General features: G+C 51.7%; 1 protein-coding gene across 1 annotated transcript; it reads left to right on the plus strand.

Annotated features, from left to right (window-relative positions):
- Positions 1-5823: 5823 nt before the first annotated feature.
- On the plus strand, positions 5824-6525 carry LOC139061417 (uncharacterized; the record flags this gene model as incomplete). Its single annotated transcript, XM_070541411.1, has 1 exon — positions 5824-6525. A coding segment is annotated over exon 1 (702 nt), but the record flags the coding sequence as incomplete, so codon positions are not given.
- Positions 6526-11568: the final 5043 nt, after the last annotated feature.

Consider the following 11568-nt stretch of genomic DNA (forward strand, 5'->3'; position numbering starts at 1 on the left):
ACAATTCTAAGCGCCTAGGCGCCACGCCTTAGGACTCGGAAGCCACGCACGAAGTTTTCGGCAGTGGCACTATGTGTCGCATCGTGCTCAGAAAGAACTGCGAGAGGAGCCCGGTTGCCACATAGCGCATTTCTCAGCGCTTGCACGCACAAGCGCGCCGTGGATTGCGGAGGCCACGCACAGGGTTTGCCGGAGCACCCCTAGATGGCGCCGAGTGTTGTTAGGGTAGCGCGAAAGAGGAATCCCGCTGTGGTACACGCCTCAAACATAACTTGTTTCGACGGGGGTTGTACGTTGTGTCACTATATGTATTTTATTTATTTATTTGTAAAATACCTTACAAGGTCCTTACATGGGGCATTGAGTAAGGAGCGCATAGAATCAAGTAATCACATAAAATCTCTTGACAGAATGAAGGTAGAGAAAAAAATGGCTGTGGCTTAGGTAAGGTTAAGCCCAGGATGCGAAGCATACTAGCCTTTATTTTAGTTGTTGAACCACTGTTTAGCCTGGTGAACTGCTGTTGCTTGGCTATATTTGGTTCGGCTAGACGAAGAAACAACTCATGCATTACTTCTTCGCCTTCAAGAGTGGAACGCGACAGCGTTCCCGTCGACCCGCCAAGGGGTGTAAGACAATGGGCTACAGGGCAGCGACTACGCGCCCCGCATTGGACGCGGTGAGCGTCGAGCAAAGCAGCGTTCGGCGCGGCAACGAAATGTGCGCCTGAGCAAGAGACGCACGCCTTAGAAACAGCGCGTTTCTAAGGCAACACCGCATTCACTAGAGGCGCTTTTGTACCGCTTTGAAGCGTTGTACTCGTGGCTCAGTGGTAGCGTCTCCGTCCCACACTCCGGAGACCCTGGTTCGATTCCCACCCAGCCCGTCTTGCAAGAGTTGAGCCAAAGCCACTTCTCCTCTGTCGTGACGTCACGGTGTCACGTGATTTCATGGTCACCGCCGCGCCTGAGGAGCTGGGTTGAGCCCTCGTAATATGCTTCGCATAAAAAAAGGACACCAGCCAAATGCACAGCCTAAAAATTGGAGAAACGTGTTAGCTATATATAGCTGCGTATAAGTGGAATAAAAAGGAACTCGACGAGTTTAAAACAAACGTGTTACACATGCAAGGAAAGATTAGGAAAAATAAAAGTAAACAGTGAGTATGACAGCAACAATTAACAAGGGCTAAGCGATATGAGTGAGTGCCTGAAATTTTCACGGTCAGTTCCCGCAACTATGTTATCGGGGAGGCTATTCTAGAGGCAAATGACAGGTGGAATCGCAGACGAGTTAAATGCTTCGCTTTTACCACAAATGCGCGTGAAGCTAAGATGATTGTGTAATCTGGGTGATGTATGCGATGACGTTTCTAGGTGTAGGGAGTGTTTTTTAGCGTGGTGTGAACACGTTACTTATTCTATAGTATCTGGGGTGTTAGTATGAGACCTAAGACGTTAGGGCCACGGGTAGGCTCTGTAATGATTTTTAACAGATTGGAATTTAATGTGAAGCTGCAGGATGACAAGTTTGGCCAATCAATGATAGAGAGATTAAAGCCGTCGATAAGGTATGTAAGCTCGGTTTGATGGAGCTGGGTGGCTTTAGCAATGCTGCTGCGCAGTTCATCAACGAAGCAATAACTATAATTTGGAGGAGGCCAGAGGGGCCGCGGTAGCAAACGCCTATCAGAACGTTTGCAGAACGGCAGCGGCATACGGCCCAGACAATCTCCAGACCTGAAGATGTGTCAAAAATGTATGATGGTATACTCGTATTAATAGCCAGAAGGACTCCACGCCCTCTTCCATCTGAGCGATCGCGACAATAAATATTATAGTTGGGCATACTCGGAAGAATTTCGCTATCGGCTTAGTCGGCGGAAAGCCATGTTTCGGCGAAAGTAAGAATAGGATGGATAGGTGGGCTAGCTGGTAACGCATATTAATAAAAACTTAGAGTGCTAAAGCACGAAAGACGTAGAGAAAGAAACACGCACCACACGCGTAAGAGTGGTGCAGTCGCAATCTTCACGATGAGATGAGATGAGTTCGCGTTTTGACATCAGGCTTCTAATATTTGCGAATGATAATGTTAACTATATAGCAATGCGATGAGTTAGTGGCGGTTCACCTGTGTCTAGGCCTAGCTGTCTGCTGATTTCCACTACTGACCGCTTTGTGGCATCATATACGTAACATTTGTCATCAATGCGCAGTCAGTCAACTAAAAGCTTGGATTCTTTATTTAGCGCCTTCGCAGGCTTGATCAATTGTTTTCTGGCTTGTGGTGTGGAAAAAGAAAATTCGCCTAGAACGTACAGCATTCATTCAATGCTGACGCATTACCACCTACAGTCATCCTCACGTTCACCGCATTCTTACGCTATATATAACAGTTTGATTTCCCTGGAAAAATGTGCCCTACAAGAAAGATTAATGTCCGGTATCTTACTTTTCTCAGAAGCGTTTTTTTTTTCAAATTTGGCATCATAGCTTAAAGAAACTTCTGAAAATCACGATGCTTCTGAGATCTGACTGAAATCTTATGGGTCTTCTGTCCTGTGGGGATGCCTCTGAGTGGCTGGTTCTCTCTCGCACACTTCTCTCGCTCTGACGATTCTCTCGCACAGTAAGTGTTCTATAATGCTAGACCGATTTATTTTAATATAAGTCATATTGTATTAAGTGAATTCTCCTAAAATGTCTATCACCTTTACTGCACTTTGCCGGAGCGTCACATTTGAATAAATACTGTTCTTCCATATTGGAAACTTGCTTGCAATTCATGAATCGTCTAAAACAAGTTTAAACGAGCCTGATTCACTCGTCCATTATATTTATTAAAAAATGACAGTCATCGCGACTTTCGCGCATTCGTGACAATTGTCGAAAAGACCCGAGAATGGTGGCTAAATTGAGTGCGCTTCCTCCCCTCTTGGCGTGCCACCTGCGTCGATGCAGGAGGCACTGGCAGTGCCTCTTGCATGATCAGAGTGATTACCGGATGATGAGAGTGATGACACAACTCTCGAAGTGCTGTCATCAACTACGAAGTCCTCAGAATATCTCAAATCAAGAGCACTAAAGCAACGTCTAAATTTCAAAAAAGCGCTCAAGATGAGCAGAGTGTCGGCCTGTCTAAGCGACAACCATGGTATCTCAACCACAGGGAGCGTGAACCAGCCAGAGGCGCCAACTTGCGAACGGTGTTAGTGCGAGACATAAGAATCCGCCTAACTGGAGTTTTCGGTGGTCGGAATGAAGCAAACGGTGTGGCAAGCTTGGGCTTCACCTGGCTTTGCACAGCAGTGCATCTCACGTCGAGCACGCAAAGAAACAAATGTTGCGTCAGTGACTGACAATGGTTACATATGCTGATGGAGGAAACTCTACATAAATTTATGTGTGTATAACGCATTGTTGAAGTGAATCGAGTGTGACCGTTCCGTCAACGCAGCTTTAAAAACGTTGCATCGATGATGAGCGTCTCTGCAAGCTCCTTCGTCTACCTCCAAGTGCCGTTCAATGCTACGCGCCTTGGAGCGTTGTGGTAGGAAGAAGTCTTATAGGGAGAGGAAAAAGCATCACACAGTAAAATAGAAGCGCCGACTCTGTTCGTCTGAAACGGAGACAGTATGCAACACCAATCCATAGTTTACGACACGTTCGCAAAGCCTTCACAATTTGTTCTAGGAAGCACAAACATGTGCTTACTTGTTTTGCTCTTGCTTTGGTGCTTGGAATTTTTATGTTTGGTTGCACGCTCGCTTTGCACCCAAGTAAACAAAAAGCGTTTTCAACCCGTCGCGCGACATTTCTATTCACATGCACCTACGCGCCCAAACACACCAACTCTCGAAAAGCCTACCAACCCTCCCCCCCTCCCCTTCCCCATGGTGCCAGTCACTGCTTCCGTTCCAGCAATGTTGCCCTACAAAGCTGTTGGCGCTAGCAGTGGGAAAGTAGACGTCTGCGTCACTCTTTGGAGTACATTAGGGATCGCTCTGCCCTTTGATGCTTTGAACCAATCAGGAGGCACAGAGCCAATCACAGCAGGAGAGAGAGCGTTTGCATAATTTAGTTGACGCCCCTGCTTCCACTACCGCGGTGTCCCTCAGGACGACACATCAAAGACATTGCGACACTCGGTGGAAAAGGCAAAAAATACCTTATCTTTAGAGGATCACAAACACCCTGAAATTACAGTGAACTCCAATCTGAGTTCGGTATTCCAGTACCTTACACTCCCCGTCGCGTTGGAATTCCTCACGCGTGCTGGAGCTAAACTGGCAGTCGGCCCGCAGCGTCAATGTGCGGTTTTACGTTGCACGGGAAGTGCACTTCTCGATGCGGATAGGCTGCACGATGTTGGGCTTTTGAGCTGAATACGTCGCAGCTTGAGGTCACGTATTCCTTCACATGCAGTGTACGCACCTCGAGCGCTCTTAACTGCGTTGCCAGCGAGGCTCAAAAGCTCAGCAGCGTGCGCGTGCCAAAACAAGCAAGCCTGATCACTACTGCAGGGCCATCCCCACGGCCTAGAGACTGCCACCGAGCTCCAGCCTATATGACTGCAAAACATAGAAAACTTGCAAAACCGCATCTCAAACGGGAAGTAGGCAGATGAAACAGATGCAACAAAAATGGTGTTACTTACAACTGCTGTTCCTTGAATGTTTCAAAAACGAATATATATATATATATATATTGTCGGGCCCTTGGCCCTCTCTGCAGCGCGCACGGGGGAAGCCTTTGAATCGCGCGCCACAACGGCACTCGTCGCATGGAGCATGCGCATCGATCGCGGTAGCGTGAGAACTCGCGCGGGGACTGCCGGGAAGGCGGCTGCCCGATAAGAAGGCAGCGGAGACGGCACTCGTGGCTTTTTGGCGGGGCGCGGGCTTGGGGAGGCGCTTGTGGGGCGTGGCCCGTCTAGGTTTCTTTTACCGAGCGTGCTGCAGAGCAGGGGGAAAAGCGTCTTTGCATTGTGTCTGCATGAAAGAGTGTTGTTGTTCTTGTTGTTCGCTTTTGGGACTGTCTGCGCGCCTGGTTCGGTGCTTGCTTGCTTTCTGCGCTTTATGCATTCGGTTATCGCCCGAAAGATTGTGTTGGTTGATGGTTGGTAGCGGGCGTTCTTTCGTCGCTCCCTTTCGCTTGTATATTTTGTTGCCTCGCTGTTTTGCTGCTTGCCTCTTTGCTTTTGCTGCTTTTTGCTGCTTTGCTTCTTTGCTGCCTGCTTCCTTGCCTTGTTGTTTTCTGCTATTGGCCGCGAGGCTGCGGTAATTTTGAGTGTTACGTTCTATCGTAAATTAAAGTGGTTTTTGTTCCTTGCGCCTTTGGTCCTTTGTCGTGCTGGTCGCGGCTCGCGGACCCCCTGAGCGAAGGCTGAGGGGCCTTCATCTGGCGCCCAACGTGGTTTTCTTCTTTCTCGTTGTTTTTCTGTTTGCTCTGGAGTAGGCTTCCGCACCGCAGGGACCACGAGCACGGGAACGAGGGAACCGCCCCCATCTCGAGGCAGCTGGAACTCGCCCCCTAGGCCTACTTGTTTCGCTCCGACATCGGGTCCCACAGCTCCTGCATCTGTACCCAACCCCTCTGACCGGCGTAAGCTCACTGAACGTTTATTCGACCTCCCGCTTTCCTTGCGCCCCGCTATTCCGCGCCATCCTGCTTCCGAAGAACCGCTTGACCATTCCGTCGGACCGCTTTGCCCGCCCAATTTGAACACCAAAGATGCACCGCCGGCATTTTAATGCACCTACGTTCGGGTAAAGTCAAGAAGAGCGCGGTTGAAAATCATCCTCGCAAACCCATTACTACAATGCCTGATAAGAAGGACCAGGGTGCGCCCGCACAAGATATGTGCAACATTATTGCCCAGCTGACCGCGCTGCTCGAGCATCAGACAAACATAACTCCAGCAGCCAGTTTCCATTTGCAGCTCGCTGTGCCTACATATGAAGGGCATACAGATACGAAATCGGTGGCGGACTTCCTTCAGGAAATGGAAGATTACCGCAATGCGCAAGCCATTACGGATAACGTTCTTCTTCAGCGCGTTTTGCCCGTCGCCCTGACTGGGTCCGCCGCCCGCTGGCGTCGTCGCCAGTCATTCCAAAGTTGGGCGCACTTTGAGCAGCTACTGCGAGCAGAATTCCTCCCCCCCGACTACGTTGTCCGCATGAAAGACGAGCTTCGCGCCCGTAGTCAGGCGGAGGAGGAAAGCCTCCTAGAATACATGCGGTCCTTTCAGGAGCTTTACGAGCGCGCAGATCCTTCAGCACCCGAAACGGAAAGAGTCACCCGGGCAATCCGGCAAGCTCACCCACGCTTCCAGGCTTATCTAAGGGGCCGCACCTTCTCTTCGCTTGACGATCTCGCTAAAGCGGCGTCCGATATTCAGGCGGCGATGTTGGCAGAGCTAACTTACCAGCCTCCACCGCCGCCTCAAGCCTCCCTCGAGCCGTCTTGCGCGTGGCACGGTTCTCAGATTGCAAGCCTGGGGAATATGGTACCGCCTCCAAGGGCGCTGGACCCATTCACTCACCGCCCCTTTGCCACCCAGGTACCTTTCCGGCCTCCGGTCGCGGAACCTGCCACAACGTTGCGAGGCACTCGGGGCCGCAGCAGGCCTGTAGTGGCTGCCGCCCAATCAGGCGCAGCAGATACACGCAGGAGCATTCCAGTCTGCTTCCAGTGTGGAGGACGAGGCCACTACAGGAGCCAGTGCCCGAGCCCCCCTGGCTCCCGCCAGCAGGGAAACGACGAGGGCCGGCGGTGTTGAGCAGCTCCCAGTCGCCGGCCAACGACCTACCGCGCCCCGACGTCCCCTCGGCACATGCAGACTACGCGGCCGTCAACCACCAAGCGGGGGCAGGCGTTTCCAAGACTACGAAAAGCCGGGTGTTTTGGTCGTCTCACCATCCTGCTGCCACGGCGTTGAGCCGCGGACAACCTCGGCAGCGGGGAGGGGGAAAGAAACGGCTCCTCACACTCGAATCACCACCGGCATCAACGGTAGTAGGTGTACCGGAAAGGTGTCGCCCCCCCAGATCGAAGGCCCAGGATCTTGGACAAATGGTGAGGGCTTTGCCGTCCACGTTCAGTCTTCTTGACGCCCAGATTGAGAAAACACCATTGGTGGTGGTCAGAATGACCGGAATAGAAGTACCTGCTATTTTAGACACCGGCTCTGCTGTTTCCGTTTTCGGCGATCATGTCAAAAGCGCCTGCGAGACGAAACGTCTACAGTTACGAACTGTAAATACGACCCTTCGCATGGCATCCGCTCACGTTGCGTCCGCTACGTCAGCAGCCCGGTTAACGGTTACCATGAATGATAAAAAATTCCGGCAACGCTTCCTACACCTTCCAGGACTTTCTTGTCCGGTGATTTTGGGCCGTAACTTCATAGCCAAAGCAGGAATCGTTCTCGATCTCTCTAAAGGCACCTACCAGTACGGCATGCATGCACATCCACTCGAGTTCATGACTAAGCCAAGAGACCCACAGTCAAATCAGTTTACCGCCAATATCTCTGCGGTCTGAGAGACTGGTAATGGTATCCTCACTGTTCTGAAGTCTTTCACAGGATCTCCGGCGGAGAAGACCAAAATCGAGACAGCACTTAAACCATTTGCCGAAATGTTCACGGAAGCTCCTGGCAGCGTTAAAGTGCTGACTCATAGGATAGACACCGGATGCGCCCGCCCAATTCGTTTCAACCCGCGGCCCCTGAGCATCCACAAGCGAGCACTTCTTGATAGTTCGCTAGACGAAATGATCGCTACCGGTGCAGTAAGACCGTCTAAGAGCCCTTGGGCGTTCCCGGTTGTACTAGCACCTAAGAAAGATGGCACGGCGCGGTTGTGTGTCGACTACCGTCGGTTGAACGCTGTCACAGTTCGAGACTCGTACCCCTTCCCATCAATCGATTCAGTGATGTATTCACTTGGGTCCGCTAAGTTCTTTACTACTTTAGACTGCAGCAGGGGCTTCCTGCAAATTCCGATCGCCCCCTGTGATATTGCAAAGACTGCATTCACTTGCCATCGGGGACTGTTCGAATTCGTCCGATTGCCTTTTGGTTTGTGCAATTCACCGGCAACCTTTCAGCGTGTAATAGATATTGTGCTTCAAGACGCCAAATTCAATTATGCGATGGCTTACATGGATGACGTGGTAGTGTTCTCGAATACCCTGGAGGAGCATCTCCTGCACCTAACCACCGTTTTACAACGAATGCAGGCCGCAGGCATCACCATTAACCCCCGGAAGGTTCAACTGGTTTCGACCAGAATAAACCTCCTAGGTTTCATTGTCGAGCAAGGCACATTCCGCCCTGACGAGGAGAAACTCCGGGCCATACTGCAGCTTCCACCACCAACAGACGTCAAGAGCCTGCAGCGGTATTTGGGCATGGTGGGCTTCTACCGCCACTTTATCCCCAACTGCGCTGACCTGGCAAGACCTCTCCACCAGCTCCTACGGAAAGGTGCCAGTTGGCAGTGGACTGACGTGGAGCAGGGATCATTTCGGGCTCTGTCGTCGACTATCGCCGATACCGCACGTCTGCTGCTTCCCGACCTCAACCTGCCATTCACCGTGCAGACCGATGCAAGTGAGTATGGCATCGGCGCAGTCTTGCTTCAGAAGCACCAAGGAAAGCTTCACCCTCTGGCTTTTGCAAGTCGCACTCTCACAGGAGCAGAGCGGAACTATACCGTAACAGAGAAAGAGTGCCTAGCAATTGTATTTGCACTAAAGAAATTTGACATGTATCTGGATGGGGCTGACTTTACTATTCAGACTGACCACCAGGCCCTGACGTGGCTGTCAAAGCTACAAAACCCAGCCGGCCGTTTAGCCCGTTGGGCCCTCTCTCTTCAGAAGTATAATTACAGAGTAGAATACAGGAAAGGCACCTTCAACAAGGTAGCTGACGCCCTGTCCCGAGCACCACTCTCCGGGTATGGCGAGCCGGCACTCGAAGTCCTGGCTGTGGCAGTGCCTGTGAACGCCTGGGGGACCCTGATCTCCCGCCAGCAGCTACTCGACGCCCAGCTATGCGACGACCAGTGCAACTTGATACGCAAGGGACTGGACGGCGCCAACCCTGCCGGTAGCGGCAACTACGACTGCTACATGCAAGCAGACGATGGCCTGCTCTTGCGGTATATACCTGCTGCCGATACGGATTGCGGTGAGTCCCCATTACGCATCGTTGTGCCTAGGAAGCTGCGCACGCCTTTTCTAGAGTACTTTCATGACACCCGGCTCGCCGGTCATAGCGACGGCAAGAAAACATTCGAAAAGTTGTGTCGCGTCGCGACATGGCCGCACATGAGAAAGGATGTCTTCAGATACGTTCGCACATGTCCTACCTGCCAGACCGTGAAACCGAGGGGAGGGAAGCCACCGGGCTTCATGCAACCAGTTGAGAGTCGATACCCATGGGAAATTGTGGCATGTGATGTTATGGGCCCATACCCCAGGTCAGCTAAAGGGAATCGATACTTGTTAGTGGTTACTGACCATTTCTCCAAATGGGTAGAGCTGTACCCGCTACGCAAACTGGATTCTATGATAATCTGGGATAGGTTGTTGGAAGCATTCACCCGTTTCGGTTTCCCAGCGCAGCTTATCACGGACAATGCCACGTATTTCACAGGCAAGATATTCGTGGACACCTGCAAAGCTCTTGGCGTGCAGTACAAAAGGACGACACCATACCACCCTCAAGCCAACATCACGGAGCGTGTCAACAGAAACCTTAAGACAATGCTGGTGGCTTTCACCGAGCGGCACAAGGACTGGGACGTTCGTATCCAGGAGATGGCTTTCGCCACAAGGACCACAGTAAACCGGTGGACAGGGTTTACGCCAGCGGCTATTCTTCTCGGTCGCGAGCTCCGTTTTCCTATTGAGCATGCATTCACCAACGGCTCTGAATTGCCAACTTGCAATTACTCCACGTTCACACAAAATCTTTCCAGCCGCCTGGCCCACACTCTGAAGGAGGCCAGGGAAAACTTGGACCTTGCCCGCCTGGAACATGGCAACCAATACAACAAAGCCAGGCGGCCCCTGGAGTTCGCGGTCTGCGACGAAGTGCTCCGCCGAACGCACCCACTCAGCGATGCTGCAAAAGGGTTTGCTGCTTCCCTCGCGCCTAGATGGAATGGCCCTTACGTGATCACGAAACGTATTTCTAGCTTGGTGTACCTACTGCGGGAAAAACATGGCAGCAGAGTAGTAGGGCCCGTCAGCTTGCACGACCTCAAAGCGTACTACGAGCGCCCATCAGACAGCTAACCGTGCTTCCGTCATTCTACGAGTCCAGCAGTTAACGTGGCTGTGTCCTACATCCGGTATCTGTTAATCGCGACGTTTTTACATATGCTGTCCTTGTAGATACCCTCGCCTTACGCAGAATGCCACGCTACCACTCCAACGGGTGTCACCAGCCTGGCTGCCACGGCGGCCCATCGCAACATCACCTACGTCGGCGGTCTCTCACCCAGGCGACCGATGTGCGCTAGCGTCGGTTGGGCGAAAAGCGCATTGTCTCAGAAAGAGCGCACGCCTTGAGCGCATGCCAATTGGAGCCGTCACGTGCAGCTCCGAACGACGCCAGACAGCATTCCAGCCCATCGCGTGCCAACTGCCCCGAACATTTTGCTTCGCAAAGCCGTGATATACTCGACTAGGACGATGCATGGTGCTGTTGGACATAGCGTTGGACATAGCGTTGGACATACTGTTGTTGCAAAGTGTTGTTGCAAAGTGTTGTTGCAAAGTGTTGTTGCAAAGTGTTGTTGCAAAGTGTTGTTGCAACGTGTTGTTGCAACGTGTTGTTGCAAAGTGTTGTTGCAAAGTGTTGTTGCAAAGTGTTGTTGCAAAGTGTTGTTGCAAAGTGTTGTCGCAAAGTGTTGTCGCAAAGTGTTGTCGCAAAGTGTTGTCGCAAAGTGTTGTTGCAAAGTGTTGTTGCAAAGTGTTGTTGCAAAGTGTTGTTGCAAAGTGTTGTTGCAAAGTGTTGTTGCAAAGTGTTGTTGCAAAGTGTTGTTGCAAAGTGTTGTTGCAAAGTGTTGTTGCAAAGTGTTGTTGCAAAGTGTTGTTGCAAAGTGTTGTTGCAAAGTGTTGTTGCAAAGTGTAGTTGCAAAGTGTAGTTGCAAAGTGTAGTTGTATAGTGTAGTTGTATAGTGTAGTTGCATAGTGCTGTTGGACACCCAGGTGGGTGTCCGGTCTTGTACGGGGGGGAGTGTCGGGCCCTTGGCCTTCTCTGCAGCGCGCACGGGGGAAGCCTTTGAATCGCGCGCCACAACGGCACTCGTCGCATGGAGCATGCGCATCGATCGCGGTAGCGTGAGAACTCGCGCGGGGACTGCCGGGAAGGCGGCTGCCCGATAAGAAGGCAGCGGAGACGGCACTCGTGGCTTTTTGGCGGGGCGCGGGCTTGGGGAGGCGCTGGTGGGGCGTGGCCCGTCTAGGTTTCTTTTACCGAGCGTGCTGCAGAGCAGGGGGAAAAGCGTCTTTGCATTGTGTCTGCATGAAAGAGTGTTGTTGT

The sequence above is a fragment of the Dermacentor albipictus genome, chromosome 6 (genome assembly GCF_038994185.2).
Source record: "Dermacentor albipictus isolate Rhodes 1998 colony chromosome 6, USDA_Dalb.pri_finalv2, whole genome shotgun sequence".
NCBI lineage: Eukaryota > Metazoa > Arthropoda > Arachnida > Ixodida > Ixodidae > Dermacentor > Dermacentor albipictus.